Source organism: Salmo salar, chromosome 18 (assembly GCF_965601325.2).
Source record: "Salmo salar chromosome 18, fSalSal1, whole genome shotgun sequence".
Lineage (NCBI taxonomy): Eukaryota > Metazoa > Chordata > Actinopteri > Salmoniformes > Salmonidae > Salmo > Salmo salar.
In genome coordinates this window covers 84,394,816-84,415,633 of record NC_138308.1, presented here as the reverse complement: position 1 = coordinate 84,415,633, position 20,818 = coordinate 84,394,816, and the positions used below count along the sequence as shown (strand labels likewise).

Genomic DNA, 20,818 nt, shown 5'->3' with positions numbered 1-20,818 from the left:
GTACGGGCCGGGCGGACTAAATCTGAACCAATAATAGACGACTAGGCGATCTCTATAGTTCATCAAGTTATGCAAATCTGATCAAAGAATATGAATTCGTGCCCAAGCGTGGGTGTATGTGGTGGCAGCAATGTAGTTATTCTCCTCGATCGACTGACTAATAGCCAGGCTACTTTATAATATGGACGTTTACAAATACCCTGTTTTCTTCGAGTGCCAGACTCTGGACACATCACAGAAAGAGAAGATAAAAAAGTATTTTGAAATTCGACGTAAATCCGGTGGCGGAGATTGTGGACCAGTACAATCAGTTGGTGACAAAGTTTACAAGGTTGCGTTTACTTACCGGAAAGGTATGAAAATGTTAAGGCAAAGTGATAGGATATTAAGTGTCTTTTTATTTTAACATATACTCTTGCCAATGTCGGTTCATAAGTAAAAGTATTTTTCTTCAATATATATGTTTTATTCTATGGCCCATTTGATTACTAGTTATTATTTGAATAGGCCAACATTTTGCTAAAACAATATTTAAACTTTCTAGGAGGATTTGTCAAATCAGAATGTTTGTTAGACATGCAGTTTACACTAGTTACCACAGCCACAAAGTCAAAATGGTCAATCCTAAAAAATAAAAAATAGCTTTTTGGTGTTGGTTTAAGGTTAACAGTGTGGTTCAGGTTAGGGTTAAGGTTAGGGTTAGGTTTGAAATCAGGTTTAAATTAAGGAAATTCATTGTAGAAACAGGCAGGGTTTATGACTTCGTGGCTGTGGAAACTAGGGATGGCTGACATATGCAACAAATACATCTGGTATAGGCTTAAGTTTCACTTTCATATAGTCAGGCTACAGGTATGCAGACAGGCATGCACAAATGCATTACTTTGGCTTTTCATTATATTGATTAACTCTACATTACTTTTTCAATCTTAAAAGGAAGAAACTTGTTGTTTTAATAATGTTTAAGATTATTTCATAACTTTATAGATGTACTATACATACAGTATATTACTTAATAGGTTATAGCACAACTCCTCCAGCCTATGTAGCCTTTAACTCTTCAAGTCCTGGAGTGAATGCAAAAGGCTTAATAAATAGTGCAACTTATTATTATTGTTGTTCTTGTTATTGTTCTTACTACTACTACTACAACATGACAACAACAAAAACAACAACAACAACTCATTATGACTGTGTAACTCTTCCAGTCCAGGAGAGGGTACTTCAGAAAGCTCATCATGTGTTGGAGATGCCTGGAGGACCTCTCTCCCTCACTCTGAGAGACAGCCTGGAGACAAGCTCCCCAGTAAGCAGTCAGGCGGTGAGCCCAGACTATACAGACACAACTACAGTATAGATTACAAGCTGAGTGACATAACCTGTTAGATACGACATTTCTGTTCCATAACATGAGGTCAAAACACACAGACATCAATGTACTGTTGTTGTATTTACATCCCAGTAAACATAAAGTTTAGTCATATATCATGGATCTGTCTGTCAGGTAATAACTTTATTATCCCTTCAAATGAGGTCAAAAAAGTCTGCACTGATTTTATTGCATGTTTGATTTATGTGATATTATAATGAGCATAACATAATAATTTAAAATATGAGGAATGACGAGCATACATTCTAACTAAAAACAGCTGTATTAAACTGAATGGAAAAATGCCAAACCAGTTGCTAGATTTATTAGATAATCCAGACGCAGCTGTACGGTCGACCTACAATAATAAATGAATAATAAACGTAGATAAAGAGAGACATAATAATAATCATTAACAGTGGAATTCCCCAGGACTTACATCTTTTTTCTCTGACTCTAGAGTCACCAGTCCCTCCCATTCCATCCCTCCCTCCCTGTCCAGACATCGCCACCTGGTGTCCTAGAGCATGAACTCCATCTAGACTCCTACCTCCTGCGATACCTGATGGAGAGCCCTGGGGCTGGAAGAGACCTGCAACAGCAGCTGTCCTCTCTGGGCTGCTCTGTCCACCTCTATCCAGAGGACGGGAGGGCAGTGGTCAGAGATTCAGACCAAGCTGGGTTATGTGGAGATGGGGTTGGGGTGGAACCATGGAAGGTACAGGTAGAGAGACTGTTCAAACATCTCCATGAGCGGTACCAATGTCACTATGAGGTAGACCCACGTAAGCTCCAGTCTCTGCTGCAGAGAAGTACCCAAGGTTTGAAGGATGTGAGGGTTTACTGCGAGGCAGGGGAAGGGTTTGCGGTGGTGGTTGGGGAGGTGGCCAAGGTCCAGGCCAAGCTGAAGGAGCTGGAGGCCTTCCAGGTTCAGAGTTTGAGCTCAGGGAAGCAGGAGAAGACCAGCACCACATGTCGTCTGGGACAGTCCAAGCTCTGTCTTCTATGGAAAGTGATAAAGAAGGATCTAGGTGAGGTTGTTCCAGGGGTGAAGGTGACACGAGGTGACTCAGCTCAGCTGGTGCTGGAGGGTTCAGCAAGTGAAGTCCGGACTGCCAGACAGTTGGTTACAGATAAGATCTCTCTGGTGCTGGAGAAGGTGGTGCCTGAGGTGCCCCCCCACCTCCTGTCCTTCCTGAGAGATGAGTATGGGAGGCCTGGGAACCTGAGTAGTCTGCTGGGGTTGGGACTCCATGTGGAGGTAGAGTTGGGGGACACAGAGCTCCGTCTGTTCTCCCTCTCCTCTGGGAAACTGGACCAGGCTGAGAAGGATCTGCTGGGGGAGTTTGGGGAGGAGACGATCGACTTGCCCAACTGTGCTGCCCCCCCGGCTGAACTGATGTCCAAGCTTGAGACGAAGGTAAAGGAGATGAACCAGAGCAGACGCAGGGTGGTAGCCAGGTATGGTCCTGGGTGTAGAGTGCAGCTGCTGGGCCACATGAAGGAGGTTCAGGAGCTGAGGGAGGAGATCGGGGCCTTTCTGATAGACCAGTCCAGTGTAAGAGACATGGGACGCCCTCAAATGAACCATGGTGGCGTAGTCGGTGAAGCAGGCGCCGGACCAAGACGTAAGGAGACCGTCACAGCCACCAGCTATCACCTCCAGGGGGGGCTGCAGGTAGTTGTTTGTCAGGGTGACATCACCAAGGAATGGGCAGACGCACTGGTGAATGCAGCCAATGAGGATCTGGATCACGCTGGGGGCGTGGCTGCAGCTCTGAGCCAGGCGGGGGGGCCTGAGGTACAGCGGGCCAGCAGGGATATGGTTAGGCAGATAGGGAGAGTGCCCACAGGTACAGTGGTAGAGACCACAGGAGGGAATCTGCCTTGTAAGATGCTGCTGCATGCAGTGGGACCAGTAGGGGGCAGCGTAGGTGGGAATGAGCGTCCTCTGCTGGAGAAGACAGTAAAGGCAGCCCTGGATCTGGCAGAGACCTTGGAGCTCCAGACCCTGGCCATGCCCTGCATCAGCTCGGGTATATTTGGCGTTCCTCTGAAGGTGTGCTCTGATGCCATAGTCTCTGCAGTGAGGGACTTTGGGAGGGAACAGCGCATCCTTACCAAGGTCACTCTGATTGATGTGAGTGGAGAGGCAGTGAGAGCCATGCAGGAGGCCTGTGATAGGCTGTTACAGGGTAAGAGGGAGTTTTCTGGGTGGGAGGTAGAGTCCAGCACCACCACTACACATGCTCCTCAGAGAGACACCACTGCTGCCTCCGCCAGGGGAACAGCTGCTCCAGAGGTCTGTGTCCAGGTGGAGGTCATCCAGGGAACCATAGAGAAGCAGCAGGTGAGAGAGAGACACACTGACATGGCCACAGCCTTGATTCAACAACATTCTGTGAATGATGTTGACTTCATACTGACTCAATGGTCTCTCTCTCTCTCTCTCTCTCTCTCTCTCTCTCTCTCTCTCCTCTCTCTCTCTCTCTCTCTCTCTCTCTAGGTGGATGCGCTGGTGTCCCCCATGGTTGGTAGTGACCCTCTCTCCTCCCGAGTGGGTAATGTCTTGTTGGATGCAGCTGGACCGGCGCTGAGAACAGCGTTTCTGAGGGGATCAGGGGGACGGACTGCACCTGGTGACAACGTTCTGGTGGAGGGACTGTCTGGTCTCAGCTCTGGCCGTGTCTTCTTCCTCAGCTGTGCACACTGGGACAACAACCCCCAAGGACCAGCAGTACAGGTGTGTGTGTGTGTGTGTGTGTGTGTGTGTGTGTGTGTGTGTGTGTGTGTGTGTGTGTGTGTGTGTGTGTGTGTGTGTGTGTGTGTGTGTGTGTGTGTGTGTGTGTGTGTGTGTGTGTGTGTGTGTGTGTGTGTGTTGTGACCTTTGATCCTCCATTAACCCTTGACCTCTGGTCCTGTCTCAGGCTCTGAGGCAGGGTGTGAGGAAAATCCTGACCTCTTGTGAGAACCGAGGCTTCCGTTCCGTTGCCTTCCCTGTTGTTGGAACTGGTGAGGTTCTCCAGTTCCCTAAGAATGTGGCAACGCAGGTTTTGCTAGAAGAGATCCATGGGTACGAGCAGAACCGAGCGAGCAGAACCCCTTTCCTTGTCCGCATTGTCGTCCATCCCAATGACAGAAATTCTACCAAGGTGAGGAGAGACTTTTAAAGAAGGTATCATAGAATTACACAAAATGTCCATTAACTTCAATATGTTTAAGCCAATCACATTGCAGATTCTCTGACGCTGTTATATAATACTGTGTAAAGCATCCATAATTACATATTTTTTAAATAATAACAATTACAGTCTTTCATTGCAGTTGTATTGCTCGTTCTAATCTACAGGCATTTCAGACTGCCCAGAATGCTTTGCATCTCAGAGGATTCGTATTGGGCGCTGGTGAGTTACAAAGTGAGTTACAACACTTCACCACCACCTTTAAATCAAAGACATTATTAGTATATGATTTGTCCATTTTAAGTTATAATTATGAACCCTCCCTATAGATATCAGGATTGTGCTGCTGGGCAAAACCGGAGGAGGTAAAAGCAGTGCTGGAAACACCATCTTCGGACAAGATGATGTGTTCCTCTCAGACAGTTCCTCCACCTCCTCAACACAGATATGTAAAGCTCATACCAAGAACATCAAAGGAAGAAACATCACCCTGATTGACACACCTGGATTCTTTGACACTGACATCCCTGAAGAGGAGCTGAAACCTAAAATAGTCAAATGTATAACAGAGTGTGCTCCGGGGCCACATGCCTTTCTCATTGTACTGAAAGTGGAACGGTACACAGTCCACGAAAATGAAGCCGTAGCGAAAATCGAGACATATTTTTCACCAGAGGCCTTCAAATATGCCACAGTCCTCTTCACTCATGGAGACCAGCTCAATGGTTTGACCATTGAGAAGTTTGTCCAACAGAATGCTGAACTGAACAAGCTTGTGGAGAAATGTGGAGGCCGCTATCACGTCATCGACAACAAATACTGGAACACCAATCAGCAGGGTCAGTACAGGGACAATCAGTGCCAAGTAGCAGAGTTACTCAACACCATAGAGAAGATGGTGAGAGATAACGGAGGAGGGTTCTACACCAACGAGATGCTACAAGAGGCAGAGAGATTAATACAAGCAGAGATAGAGTGTCTTAGGAAGGAGTCAAAGGGAAAGATGTCTGAGGAAGAGATGAGAAAACAGGCTAAAGAAAAAGTGAGGAAGAAACTTCAGATCAAAATTACAGGTATACTAATAGGTACAGTGATAGGCATAGCTGCAGGAGTTGTCTTTGGGACGTCTACAACAGCAGGAGCAATAAGAGGAGGGATAGTAGGAGCTACTGCAGCAGAGGAGGCAGAGACAGTACTGGAGGCTGCAAAAAAAGCAGCTAGTGCTGTCTGCTATAAGCGAAGGTTCTGAATGACCAAGAAGATAACCTTTTGAAATGTTACAGTAACAGATAAACTTGGAATCATTGAAATAAATGATGGAAAAGTATGTTTCAACATCTGACTAACTATGTAGACATCAGTCAGTTAAATTCCACTGTGGAATAGCTTTTTGTCCCTTGTTTTTTTCTTCTGTTTTGTAAAAAGCAGATATTTTTTTAATTTAATGCAGAAATTGAATCATTGAATTCATCAGCTGAACATATCAAGGCACAGGGCGAGACCCAAATGCAGACACAGGAGGCAGATGGTTGGAGTCTTACAATGTTTATTAGTCCAAAGGGGTAGGGGAAATGGAGAAATGTGGAGGCCGCTGTCACGTGATCGACAACAAATACTGGAACACCAATCAGCAGGGTCATTACAGGAACCAATGCCAAGTAGCAGAGTTACTCAACACCATAGAGAAGATGGTGAGAGATAACGGAGGAGGGTTCTACACCAACGAGATGCTCCAAGAGGCAGAAAGATTATTACAAGCAGAGATAGAGAGTATATTGAGCTGAGAAAAACACTGTATGTTGAAAGCACTGTGTGTCTCCTAACAGCTAATTGCAGAGCATCACATGTGAAATTTAATGTGAACATTGTTATCCACATGTAATCACATGAAAATTCACATGTGAAGTGATCCAAAAACGCATAAGTTTCACATGATTTCAATTGTGAAATTTCACATGTGAATTAAAATTAGCAAATCGTGGAATTTTCACGTAAAATCATGTGATTTTCCACATGTGAAATCAGGTGTTTTGCTATGTTTTCAATAAGTATTCAACCCCTTTGTTATGACAAGCCTAAATAAGTTCAGGAGTAAAAATGTGCTTAACAAGTCACATAATAAGTTGCATGGACTCACACTGTGGGCAATAGTAGTGTTTAACGTAATTTTTTTATGACTATCTCCTCTCTGTACCCCACACATAGAATTATCTGTAAGGTCCCTCAGTCAAACAATGTGGAAAAAGTCAAAGGGTCTGAATACCTTTCAATGGCACATTGTTGACAAGCACACATTTATATACACATGTACAGTGCTTTCAGAAAGTATTCACACCCCTTGAATTTTGACAGATTTAGTTGTGTTACAATTTGAATTTAAAATTGATTAAATGTATATTTATTTTCACTGGCCTACACACCACACCCCAAATTATCAAAATGGAGATATGTTGTTAATTTTTTATTATTTTGTATTAATGAAAAATGCAAAGATTAAATGTCCTGAGTCAATAAGTATTTAACCCCTTTCTTATGGCAAGCCTAAATAGGTTCAGGAGTACAAATTTGCTTAACAAGTCACATAAGTTGCATGGACTCAGTTTGAGCATGGTGAAGTTATTAACTACACTTTGGATGGTGTACCAATTCACCCAGTCACTACAAAGATACAGGCATCCTTACTAACTGAATTTCCGGAGAGGAAGGAAACCCCTCAGGGATTTCACGATGAGGTTAATGGTGACTTTAAATCAGTTACATAATTTATTGGTTGTGATAGAAGAAAATTGAGGATAAATCACTAACATTGTAGTTACCCCACAATACTAACCTAATTGACAGAGTGAAAAGAAGGACGCCTGTACAGAATAAAAATATGCATCCTATTTTCTCATAAGGCCATAAAGTAACACTATAAAAATGTGGCAAAGGAGTTCACTTTTGTCCTGAATACATTGTGTTATGTTTGGGACAAATCCAATACAACATATTACTGAGTACCACTCTCCATATTTTCAAGTATAATGGTGTCTGTATCATGTTATGGGTATTCTTGTAATTGATAAGGACTGGGGAGTTTTTCAGGATAACAAAAAAAACTGAATGGAGCTAAGCACAGGCAAAATCCTAGCGGAAAATCTGGTTCAGTCTGCTTCCCACTAGACACTGGGAGATGGATTAACCTTTCAGCAGGACAATAACCTAAAAGACAAGGCCAAATCTACACTGGAGTTGCTTACCAAGTGACCGAGTTACAGAATTTACTTAAATCTACTTGAACATCTATGGCAAGGCCTGAAAATGGTTGTCTAGCAATGATCAACAACCATTTTGACAGAGCTTGAAGAATTTTTGAAAAGAATAATGGGCAAATGAGTGTGAAAAGCTCTTAGAGACTTACCCAGAAAGACTCACAGCTGTAATTGCAGCAAAAAGTGCTTCTACAAAGTATTGACTCAGGGATGTGAATACTTATGTAAATGAGATATTTCTGTATTGAATTTTCAATTAATTGTCAAACATTTCTAAAACATGTCATTATGTGGAATTGTGTGTAGATGGGTGAATAAAAACATCAATTTAATCCATTTTGAATTCAGGCAGTAACAACAAAATGTGGAATAAGTCAAGGGGTATGAATACTTTCTGAAGGCAGTGTATATGAAATCTTCTAGCACTGAACTTGACTTTAAAGGTAATAAAAAAAAGAAATTATACCTTTATTTCTACAAGGAACACAGACTGAGACCAAGGTCTCTTATACAGCTGGGCCCTGCGTATACATGTTTACACATACAGTTTAGGTACAATGAATTGACGCTTGGGCTGACATCACAGGGTTTACCATGGATGTGATCTCCATGAATGTCAGGGAAGTTGTGTTGAAAGGTGCATTGACGACAGTGCAGTGTGGTTGTAGATCATACACCTTTGATATAATCCCAGCCATAGTATACACTTTATTCAGAGTTTTGCAGACAATGTGGTACTTCACAGAGTTAGTATCATAATGGACATGGCTATTTGAATAGTCATGGCTGTTATGTTGATCCAAGATATCACTGCCTTCAATCAGGACCGTATGAGAATAATTTATTGTGTTACCTCTGAAACATTGAACCTTTTCATTTAGAAAAAGCGCTTGATATAATAATATATGCATATTTAAATAGGGTGAATGTATTTTATTTACTGGACAATCAACAATCAAACCTTTCAAACTATCCTTATTGAACGATTTATATTTTCATATAGAAAATGAGTTATTCCAATGTATTTATCGCTTAAATTTAATTTTCACATACTTTGCACATTAGGTACATGTCTGTTCACAATCATGATTATGTATTTACACTAATCAAACATAAGTCGGAACATATTATATGAAGATTTTCTATCAGAATGAATAAAAGCAACTTATTTCAAAATGACTCTGGCTCTTTTCCTTTAACAATGAGATCAACACGTCTGTGTCTCATATTGCACCGTATTCCCTATATAGTACATTACTTTTTAACATAACTCTATGGGCCCTGGTCAAAAGTAGTCACTAAATAGGGAATAGGGTACAATTTGGGGCGTAGACCATGAGTATGGCACCAGATTAGTTAGTGGATATCTGTCATTATATTGTACTTAGAATAGTGAAATGTCCCTGTTGTGTTTAATTGGCAAACGAGGCTGACGTGACGTAATGCAATGTGATGGCAGACTAGGAAGTGCCTCCAAAATTGCACCATGTTCCCTATGATTTACATGTTGCTAAGGCAACATAAACTGAAGTGACGAGTAGGTTCATCCATAAAGTAAACAGAAGAAGAAGAGACACACACAGGCCGACTTTGGAGAGAGGAAGACACTTCACTGAAACAAGTCAAGACTGTGTAAATGCATCTTGCTTCATACTCCATGTATTAGGATGCTGGGTGGAAGGGTGTGTGTGTGTGCGTGCGCGTGCGTGTTGGTTTGGGTTTTTGTGTGTACACATGTGGGTGAAGGTTTGTATGCGTGTGTGTCAAATCAATTCAAATTGTATTTGTCACACGCTTCGTAAACAGCAGGTGTAGACTAACAGTGAAATGCTTACTTACGGCCCCTTCCCAACAATGTAGAGAGAGAGAAAATAGAGAAATAATTGAAAAGTAATAACACGTAATAATAGTAAGAATTAACACGCAATGAGTAAAGATAACTTGGCTATATACACGGGTACCAGTGCCGAGCTGCAGGGGTATGAGGTAATTGAGGTAGATATGTACATATAACTAGGAATAACGAGACTAAACAGTAGCTGCAGAGTAATAGTAGTAAAAAAGGGTCACTGCAGACAGTAGCTATTTGGTTAACTATTTAACTAACTATTTAGCAGTCTTATGGCTTGGGGGGGGGGGGGGGGTAGAAGCTGTTCAGGGTTCTGTTGGTTCCAGACCTTGTGCATCGGTACCCCTTGCGGTGCGGTAGCAGAGAGAACAGTCTATGACTTTCTGTAGTGACTGGAATTTAAATGGAATTGTTTCCAATGACAACCAATGTTGCTTTCCTTTCTCATATACCCCACACTCCACCACAACATTCACAGAACAAATCAAATCAAATCAAATTTATTTTTATATAGCCCTTCGTACATCAGCTGATATTCTCAAAGTGCTGTACAGAAACCCAGCCTAAAACCCCAAACAGCAAGCAAAGCATGTGAAAGAAGCACGGTGGCTAGGAAAAACTCCCTAGGAAAAACTCCCTAGAAAGGCCAAAAACCTAGGAAGAAACCTAGAGAGGAACCAGGCTATGAGGGGTGGCCAGTCCTCTTCTGGCTGTGCAGGTGGATATTATAACAGAACATGGTCAAAATGTTAAAATGTTAAAATGTTCATAAATGACCAGCATGGTCAAATAATAATAATCATAGTAGTTGTCGAGGGTGCAACAAGCACGTCCGGTGAACAGGTCAGGGTTCCATAGCCGCAGGCAGAACAGTTGAAACTGGAGCAGCAGCACGGCCAGGTGGACTGGGGACAGCAAGGAGTCATCATACCAGGTAGTCCTGAGGCATGGTCCTAGGGCTCAGGTCCTCCGAGAGAAAGACAGAAAGAGAGAAAGAGAGAATTAGAGAGAGCATATTTAAATACACACAGGACACCGGATAAGACAAGAGAAATACTCCAGATGTAACAGACTGACCCTAGCCCCCCGACACATAAACTACTGCAGCATAAATACTGGAGGCTGAGACAGGAGGGATCAGAAGACAACTGATCATATTACCACTGTTTCACTATAGTACCTCAGGAATTCATTAATTGTAATAGAAGTTGTAAGCCTGCTCCTAATCCAGATAGACAGTACCCTAACAGGTAAGACCACCTGTGTGTTTCCTGTAATATTTTGTATTATTATGTTAAATTAAGATTTTGTGTACTCTAAATATCCTAATAGATAACTTTGTTATTCTGTTTTTAAAAGGTCATTGGACAAGACAAAGTTCAAGTTGCAACTTGAACTAAGCATGTTGAATTAAAGTACTGTAAAATGATTAGCAAACACTCAGGATTCAATATATTGCGTCTCAGCGTGAAGCTCACAGAAGGCCACTGATGGGGACAGAGGAACCTGCAACAGCACTTACTGGCAAGCCAACCCCACAAGCTTCTTGGAACTTGTCTGAAGTCGGCACAGCCAATCTGCCAACTTTTGTCTGTACCGTCCGAAAGGTTTGAGCTGCACACTATTATGACCCCTCTGTGGAAAGGTGAGACTGCCCCGAACACGTGCATGTCAGTTGTTTTGACTCGTCTGAATGTCCCCAGGTACCAGTTGAAAAAGATGAATGGAAGTATATTTAGAGACAATTTAATGTAAAACAAATAAGGGTTTAAATACATATCAAAAATACAAATGTAAAAAAAATATGTATAAATGTTTCTTGATCTTTCTTATATATCGCAGACATAGGACAGACACCTCAAAACAAACTTTCTTTAGATTTTTTGGGGGGTGAATCTGTTATTCAATGCGTTTTTATACAACGGGTGGGTCTAATCCTAAATGCTGGTTGGTTAGAACCGCATTCCAGCCGGTGTCTATTCCACAAATTACCACCGAGCAAAATATAAAACGTTAAAATGCCAATTTACTCTGTTCCATCTGACTGCGCAATCCACTGTCCCATCAGCACAGCCAAGCAATTTATTTGCTTGATCTCCACTATAAAAAGCAACTAGACGCTATCTCACATTTCTTTTAGACTAACATTTAGTTTGCAATAACCTTGCTGTCTGTATCTCCGACATTTGTAACATTGTTTCAATATTCAAATTTGATCTCCAGCTGTCCCATAGTAGTGAACATGCCAGGAGTCAGGATGAGACAGGCAGGCAGTGTTTCTCAGCCAGTTGAAATCATGAATTGGCTGGTATCATTTTTATGGATATATACAAAGAAATGTCAATTGAAAAAAGGTAGAGCTCAGTTGGTAGAGCATGGTGCTTGCAATGCCAGCATGGTGTGTGCAACGCCAGGGTTGTGGGTTCGATTCCCACGGGGGGCCAGTACAAAAAAATGAAATGTATGTATTCACTACTGTAAGTCGCTCTGGATAAGAGCGCCTGCTAAATGACTGAAATGTACAATGACAGCTGGGGAACAGTGGGTTAACTTCCTTGTTCAGGAGCAGAACAACAGATTTTTACCTTGTCAGCTCAGGGATTCGATCCAGCAACCTTTCGCTTATTGGCCCAATGCTCTAACCACTAGGCTACCTGCCATTTAGCATTTGTCTATTTTCTTCAGTACAGTTGTTTTTAATTAGAATTCATATTTTTGTCATTCCTCATAAGTTATTATATTAGGCTATTTATTATATTATCACTTAAAATTAAACATGCAATACAATCAGGGCAGACTATTTTGGCATCATTTGAAGGTATAATAAAGTTATTACCTGACAGACAGAGCCATGATATATGACTAAGCTTTGTGTTTCCTGAGACACAAATATAACAACAGTGCATTGACGTCTGTGTATTTGGACCTCATGTTATGGAACATAAATGTCTTATCTAACAGGTTATGTGACTCAGCATGTACTGCATGAACTGTGACTCAGCATGTACACTAAACAAAAATATAAACGCAACATGTAAAGTGTTGATCCCATTTTTCATGAGCTGAAATAAAGATCCCAGAAAAGTTTTGAAACGCACAAAAAGCTTGTTTCTCTCAAGTTTCGTGCACAAATTTGTCTACATCCCTGTTGACTGATTTCTTATATGAACTGCAACTCAGCAAAATCGTTGAAATTTTCGCATGTTATGTTTATATACACTGCTCAAAAAAATAAAGGGAACACTTAAACAACACAATGTAACTCCAAGTCAATCACACTTCTGTGAAATCAAACTGTCCACTTAGGAAGCAACACTGATTGTGCTGCAAATGGAATAGACAACAGGTGGAAATTATAGGCAATTAGCAAGACACCCCAATAAAGGAGTGGTTCTGCAGGTGGGGACCACAGACCACTTCTCAGTTCCTATGCTTCCTGGCTGATGTTTTGGTCACTTTTGAATGCTGGCGGTGCTTTCACTCTAGTGGTAGCATGAGACGGAGTCTACAACCCACACAAGTGGCTCAGGTAGTGCAGCTCATCCAGGATGGCACATCAATGCGAGCTGTTGTAAGAAAGTTTGCTGTGTCTGTCAGCGTAGTGTCCAGAGCATGGAGGCGCTACCAGGAGACAGGCCAGTACATCAGGAGACGTGGAGGAGGCCGTAGGAGGGCAACAACCCAGCAGCAGGACCGCTACCTCCGCCTTTGTGCAAGGAGGAGCAGGAGGAGCACTGCCAGAGCCCTGCAAAATGACCTCCAGCAGGCCACAAATGTGCATGTGTCTGCTCAAACGGTCAGAAACAGACTCCATGAGGGTGGTATGAGGGCCCGACGTCCACAGGTGGGGGTTGTGCTTACAGCCCAACACCGTGCAGGACGTTTGGCATTTGCCAGAGAACACCAAGATTGGCAAATTCGCCACTGGCGCCCTGTGCTCTTCACAGATGAAAGTAGGTTCACACTGAGCACGTGACAGAGTCTGGAGACGCCGTGGAGAACGTTCTGCTGCCTGCAACATCCTCCAGCATGACCGGTTTGGCGGCGGGTCAGTCATGGTGTGGGGTGGCATTTCTTTGGGGGGCCGCACAGCCCTCCATGTGCTCGCCAGAGGTAGCCTGACTGCCATTAGGTACCGAGATGAGATCCTCAGACCCCTTATGAGACCATATGCTGGTGCGGTTGGCCCTGGGTTCCTCCTAATGCAAGACAATGCTAGACCTCATGTGGCTGGAGTGTGTCAGCAGTTCCTGCAAGAGGAAGGCATTGATGCTATGGACTGGCCCGCCCGTTCCCCAGACCTGAATCCAATTGAGCACATCTGGGACATCATGTCTCGCTCCATCCACCAACGCCACGTTGCACCACAGACTGTCCAGGAGTTGGCGGATGCTTTAGTCCAGGTCTGGGAGGAGATCCCTCAGGAGACCATCCGCCACCTCATCAGGAGCATGCCCAGGCGTTGTAGGGAGGTCATACGGGCATGTGGAGGCCACACACACTACTGAGCCTCATTTTGACTTGTTTTAAGGACATTACATCAAAGTTGGATCAGCCTGTAGTGTGGTTTTCCACTTTAATTTTCAGTTTGACTCCAAATCAAGACCTCCATGGGTTGATAAATTGGATTTCCATTGATTATTTTTGTGTGATTTTGTTGTCAGCACATTCAACTATGCAAAGAAAAAAGTATTTCATAAGATTATTTCTTTCATTCAGATCTAGGATGTGTTGTTTAAGTGTTCCCTTTATTTTTTTGAGCAGTATATATGTTCAGTATAGTTTACAGGCAGCAGGTATCCTAGTGGTTAATAAGCGCATTGGGCCAGTAATGTGTTTGAATCCCTGAGCCGACTAGCTGATCAGTCTGTCAATGTGCTCTTGAGCAGGGCAGTTAAACCCTAGTTGCTCTTGGCAAGAGCTAAATGTAAAGTTGTGTCTGTGTATTCTGGGCTCACTGCTAACTGTGGAGGTTGTTGTGGGTGGAGAACCCAGGCTGCCTCTCAGAGAAATACATGATTAGGGTTCTGAACTACTCTCTCCAGGACTGAAAGGTTACAGACATAGAGAGGCTAGCGGAGTTGTAGTAATATATAAAGTAAACTATGTACAACTTTAAAGTGCTCGTTTAATTTTTAAATATATTAAATCTGCATGTTTCCTTATTTAAGATTGTTAATATACTATAGAACGGTTTGTTTAAGATCCAAGTTTTTCTCCAATTTATGCTTTGGCCACAAAATACAAGTGTAGCACTGAGTAAGTAGTTGATCTACACCAACTTCTTTTATAGAGGTGAGGTCCTCTAATAATTACCAAACGGTATATCAACAATTTATAATCTCACAGGTTCTTTACCAACAGGGGTGGATCATGGAGAATATGTGATAGAAAATAAAGTTGTAAATAGACACCCTTTTTAACTGCAGAAGCATAGTTTCAGTTCGTAGATTCAATAGAATTGTATGGTCTGCATATAAATATAACACAATCTTCAGCTCTGTCACTCGCAGTCATTCTAGCACAATTATTAGCTTGATATAACAAGAGCATACAAACAAAGTGCATTGTTGAGGGATGTGTGCCGTAGGGAGGAGAGCAGATCGGCTGAACAGCACATACTTAAGATTAGGCAACCAGGTTGCCACACTGGAATTTGGACTGAAGACACATTCACCAGTCTCATCCTCCCCAGGTACGCCAACCTGTACACGTCTAAATATATCTGCTGGCACCTGGAAACACTGGCATTTTAAAAGGCAAACCCCACACCCCAACAATGAGACGCACCTGGGGGCAATCGCATCTAGGTGACGCATGTCACATGAGTATAGGATGAGTCAACAACATTATTTGGCTTTGGGTTAGTTAAATTAACTTTTAAAAGTGAGATTTTCAATGGAAAGTTGCTTCAACATCACACAAATAATACTCTGCTGACACTGACAAATACCAATAGAAACGACCTCATCTGAATGCAACCATCTAATCTAGGCCTATGAAAAGGGGAGACACCTACAGTACAATATGTCAATCTGGCCTGGAGGAGGAAAAATCTGCTTTCCAGTGGCGCTGACTCGCCCAATGATAAAGACAGTGAATGAGCACTCGCCGAGAATATGTACGATGCTCTCTCCTAGTGTAAATATAGGCCTAGGCCTACTGTTCTCCCCATATTTGGAGGTAAGAATTTCGATAACTAAATTTGATATGCTTTTCACTGACGGCCGCAACTCAACAATCGGCTAGGCCAATGGCCCTGGGTGTATGTGTGTGCATGCATGTAAATTATGTGAAAGTGAAACTTGCCGCTTCATATGACAGGAAAACATTTGAACATATAGGCTACTTGTCTTAGTTTTACCCAAGTGCTGTATTAAATAATAATTTCAACATGTCCATACCTGCCTGGTCAATAAAAGTGATCTTGTAAATGTTGTCACTGAATTTTCTACAGGCATTCTCCTCCTGATTTACTGCTAGTAAATAGATCACATTTGCACATTCGGTTAGTTGAGGGGTTCTTTGAAGAACCTTTAATGCACAGGTGTAAAAGTCATTCCACGGAGGGCCGAGTGTTTGCGGCTTTTCACTGCTCCCTTATACTTGATTGATGAATTAAGGTCACTAATTAGTAAGAATCCCAAACAATTGTCAAAGACTCCAGTCATAGACTGTTCTCTCTGCTACTGCATGGCAAGTGGAACTGGAGCGCCAAGTCTAGGTCCAAAAGATTCCTTAATTAACAGCTTCTACCCCCAAGTCATGACTGCTGAACAATTAATCAAATGGCTACCCGGACTATTTGCATTGACCCCCACCTTTTTGTTACACTGCTGCTACTGGCTGTTTATTATCTATGAATAGTCACTTTATCTTTACCTACATGTATAATACAGTATTGCCTAAATTACCTCGACTAACCTCTACCCCTGCACATTGACTCGATACCGGTATCCTCTGTATATAGCATCATTATTGTTATTTTATTGTGTTACTTTTTTTACTTTAGTTTATTTAGTAAATATTTTCTTAACTCTTATTTTCTTAAATCTGCATTGTTGGTTAAGGGCTTGTAAGTAAGCATTTCACGGTAAGGTCTACACCTGTTGTATTTGGCACATGTGACAAATACAATTTGATTTGAATTCCCAACACCTGGTTGCCTAGGGCTTAATTGAAAGGAAAAAACTAAAACCTACAGACACTAGGCGCTCCATGGAATGAGTTCGACACCCCTGCTTTTTTGGTTCAATGTAGCAACTGGTTCCTGGGGGAAGCCTGGAGTGGAGGCGTGGCTTAGTAGGGATGTGGCTTTAAGATGTTTCTTTTTTGGGGGGCCACCCATTAGAGAATACCTCATTCCTGTTCATGTGTTCTGTTGTATTTTTCAATGCATGTTGAGCATGAGTTCGTCAAAAGCTATGCAAATCCAGAAGTTGGAATAGATACCACTTTATTAATGTATGTAATGAACAATGTGAATATTATTGATATTATGTTACAATATTGTATTGAGTAACTATTAATTTTCAAGGAAATAAAAGTGTGCATTGTACAAAGTTGTATATTTTTTGGGGGGGTTGATTAGCTATAATATTGGAAATAAATTGTGGCTTCCATCAATGTAATTGTCTGCATAATTTCCAGTCCCCCATTAATTTTTTGGGTAAACATATTTCCTTTTATTATTTTCCCCTAACCCTACCACCCATCCCCTAATTGGAGGACAACAATATTTAGGCTTCTACAGATTATACATTCTATATACATTTTACAGACACAATGTATTTTACGATTGTTATGTTTTGTTTGTTTTATCCCATCCTTCAGCTACCCTCAACCCCTCCCATCCACCTCTGAAGACTATCAAGTTTCTATTTGCCATATAAACTCAGCAAAAAAATAAATGTCCCTTTTTCAGGACCCTGTCTTTCAAAGATAATTCCTAAAAATCCAAATAACTTCACAGATCTTCGTTGTAAAACTTTTAAGGAGACGTTTATCTATAATTATTTCATTAACTGTTGAATATTTTATCAACATTTATGATGAGTATTTCTGTAAATTGATGTGGCTCTCTGCTAAATCACCGGGAGTTTTGGTGGCAAAACATTTTCTGAACATCACGCGCCAATGTAAAATGGGGTTTTTGGATATAAATATGAACTTTATCAAACAAAACATGCATGTATTGTGTAACATTGAGTCCTGGGAGTGTCATCTGATGAAGATCATCAAAGGTTAGTAATTCATTTTAGCTGTATTTCTGATTTTTGTGACGCCTCTCCTTACTTGGAAAAGGGCTGTTTTGGCTTTTCTTGTTTAGGTGATGTCCTAACATAATCTAATGTTTTGTTTTCGCCGTAAAGCCTTTTTGAAATCGGACACTGTGGTTAGATTAACGAGAATCTAATCTTTAAAATGATGTGTAATACTTGTATGTGTGAGAAATTTGAATTATGAGATTTTTGTTTTTTGAATTTGGCGCTGTGCTCTTTCACTGGCTGTGGTCAAATCGATCCCGCTAACGGGATTCACGTGTTAAGGGGTCACTAAGAGGTTAAAGGATGAAGAGCATAGAGAGAGCCATGCCCCTGTAATGCCTGTACCTGCGATCTTACCGGCTGAAGATCAAATGCACGTTGAAGATAATGTTATGCATGACATGCTGACACATGTTCCGGCAAGTAACAGGAAAAATGTTAGATACATTATGAACAAGATAAAAGACTCAAAGGGGGCCACTACTTGGAATGACAAAGGAGAGTTTATCTTTCAGGGGGATGTTGTCAGGGGTTCTCATATGAAGGACTTGCTTAAAAGTACCACAGCAGCCCACAAGATTGCTGATGATAGAAGACCTCCTGGGTGGCATCAGTTTCTTAAAGCCCTGGCAATCCTCAACATTCCACTCTCAGGTGTACCAAACTATAAGCTTCGCCAACAGATTCAAACTTTAAAACAAAACCCTTCAAAGAGCTACAGCACCCCTAAAGATGTTCTTGGAACCCTCCCCCTTTTGAATGGGTTAATAATAACTCATTTATGGATGAGTCCTCACCCCTGAACGCCTCCGGACCTTTTCTTAATCCTGATATCTCAGGGTGGTTAGAATTTTGAATGACTGCTGAATGACTTTTGATTAGATTCAATACATCTTATTTAAAAAATGATACAATTTAGCATTTGTGACATTCTTTAAACATTTGACTTGAGCCTACACCTTGATTATAGGGTCTTAAAGGACACATACTTAAAAATGTTTGATATTTTCTAACAAAACAATGTACGATGCTATCATTACTTCTTAAATCATAATTATAAAGAGACATAACATCTTCAAAAGAAACTCCACGGGCTCTTTGGCACAGGTAGAATACACAGTGTCGACCACATGTAGTAGAAAGGTTATCTTGTACTTGTTTGATGCTGTAGTAGATATTTGATCAATTTTTGTTCAAAAACTGTTTAATAGATGGGGGAAATGGGAAAAACTGGGGTGAAATCCATAGGAGTCCAAAAAGTTGAGATTTTTCTACCTCCTTCATCTTCTAATGTCACAGCTAGCCAATGTTCACCAGGCATGTGTTTAGGATGGGTATTGACAATAAACATGCCCGGTCGATCCTTCCATTTCTCAATAGGTCACAAGCCCATACTCCACAAAATTGTTTTCCAATCAAGCGGCTCATGAGACCTTCTAGCTCTTGGGTTTTCATGTTTTTGCTCAACGATCCTTAATATCTTAATAATAATCCACTAAGACTTGTCTTCGGCATTCACTTCCAAGATTGAATCAAAGCATGCATAAACAATCATACTAACTGTACAAGCTAAAGGTGTACGGAAACGCATTTCCAGCCTGAGGTTACCTTGGGACACCACAGACAGGTTTCCTGAGGTGCCATCATCCGATGATAAATTGAAAGCATACAATGTGTAACCCTCAACAAAATAATGTCTGTCAATAGGTAAAGAGAGATCATTTAGATGCCTCCCTGTAGCCAGGAATAGAGTGTAAAATTCTCACACAGATATGTTGTTATTAAATTGTCGTTGTAAAGCCTTAGCTGGGACCTGACGTCTGTCCTGACAGAGAGCTACATACTCTGCATTGAAATGCTGAAAATGTACGTTTTTTTTATGTAAGCTGCCTGTATTAGAGGCGTGATCAACCAAGCCTATAACAATGTAGCGTGGTAACGGGCCTAAAAACAGGTTTTCTTGACTGCAGATTCTACTCCCCACAGGTATGCTGAATGTTTTCATGGTAATTCTTTGGAGAGGGTAAAGGGCATTTCCTTTCATCAAAGCCTGTGTGTGACCCAGACGAACTGCCGGAGATACAGACACTTTTTTAATAAAAAGCGTAGCCCCCAAAACTTTTAAACTAAAGTCACCGTCTTGGGCAGACGTCAGACAAAACTCATCCTTGGCCCTTGTTAATTTTAGCCTTAATAAATCAACTGAATTTAAGAGTAAACGCTCTTGAAAGAAAATGTCAGAGTGTATAGGCCCTAGCAGATGAAACTCTTGAGATTCTGCACAGTAGCGAGCACGTGCCTCCAGTCCTTTGTTTTCCCCTGTGGTGGGGTCTATGTCTTCCATAGATGCTCCTGCAGTATCCTTGGTAAACAGACCAGCGCTGAATTGTGTCTTCAGAGTGTCTTCGGAGTAGTTTAGTAAACATTCCAGGATATAAGGATAGGTGGCACTGCTTTGACTGATAAGTCGTTCACCCAAAGTCACATCCACTTGGGAGAAGATGGTCGCCAAGGGATAATTAATGAGGCTCACCTTGGCATCATTTGCAATATTAGTACCAACTCTTTTGAACACTTTGAGACGTAAATGTAATTTTTATTTTTTTATTTTTTATATTTTATTTCACCTTTATTTAACCTGGTAGGCTAGTTGAGAACAAGTTCTCATTTACAACTGCGACCTGGCCAAGATAAAGCAAAGCAGTGTGACACAGACAACAACACAGAGTTACACATGGAGTAAACAATAAACAAGCCAAAAACACAATAAACAAGTAAATGACACAGCAGGAAAAAAAGAAAGTCTATATACAGTGTGTGCAAAAGGCATGAGGAGGTAGGCAATAAATAGGCCATAGGAGCGATTTAGCAGATTAACACTGGAGTGATAAATGAGCATA

At 41.6% G+C, this 20,818-nt stretch overlaps 1 protein-coding gene across 2 annotated transcripts; it reads left to right on the top strand.

The window, feature by feature from the left end:
- The first annotated feature begins 17 nt into the window (after nucleotides 1–17).
- Nucleotides 18–8,978, top strand: LOC106578007 (uncharacterized). Of its 2 annotated transcripts, none has more exons than XM_014156525.3 (7): nucleotides 18–353; nucleotides 1,209–1,306; nucleotides 1,830–3,719; nucleotides 3,876–4,112; nucleotides 4,297–4,521; nucleotides 4,719–4,785; nucleotides 4,881–8,978. In XM_014156525.3, exons 1-7 carry the CDS (start codon nucleotides 182–184, stop codon nucleotides 5,798–5,800), a joined length of 3,609 nt encoding a protein of 1,202 aa, XP_014012000.2. In that variant the 5' UTR covers nucleotides 18–181; the 3' UTR covers nucleotides 5,801–8,978. The 2 variants fall into 2 exon arrangements, with proteins under 2 accessions (XP_014012000.2, XP_014011998.2); XM_014156523.3 differs by having other exon boundaries at nucleotides 1,209–1,321.
- Nucleotides 8,979–20,818: the final 11,840 nt, after the last annotated feature.

What these genes read in the sequence shown, in the direction of transcription:
- LOC106578007 (XM_014156523.3), top strand. Translation starts at nt 182, where the DNA reads ATGGACGTTTACAAATACCCTGTTTTCTTCGAGTGCCAGACTCTGGAC. An exon ending in TGCGTTTACTTACCGGAAAG is followed by an intron (nt 354 to 1,208) that starts GTATGAAAATGT and finishes TAACTCTTCCAG; the next exon opens with TCCAGGAGAGGGTACTTCAG. An exon ending in CCCAAGGACCAGCAGTACAG is followed by an intron (nt 4,113 to 4,296) that starts GTGTGTGTGTGT and finishes GTCCTGTCTCAG; the next exon opens with GCTCTGAGGCAGGGTGTGAG.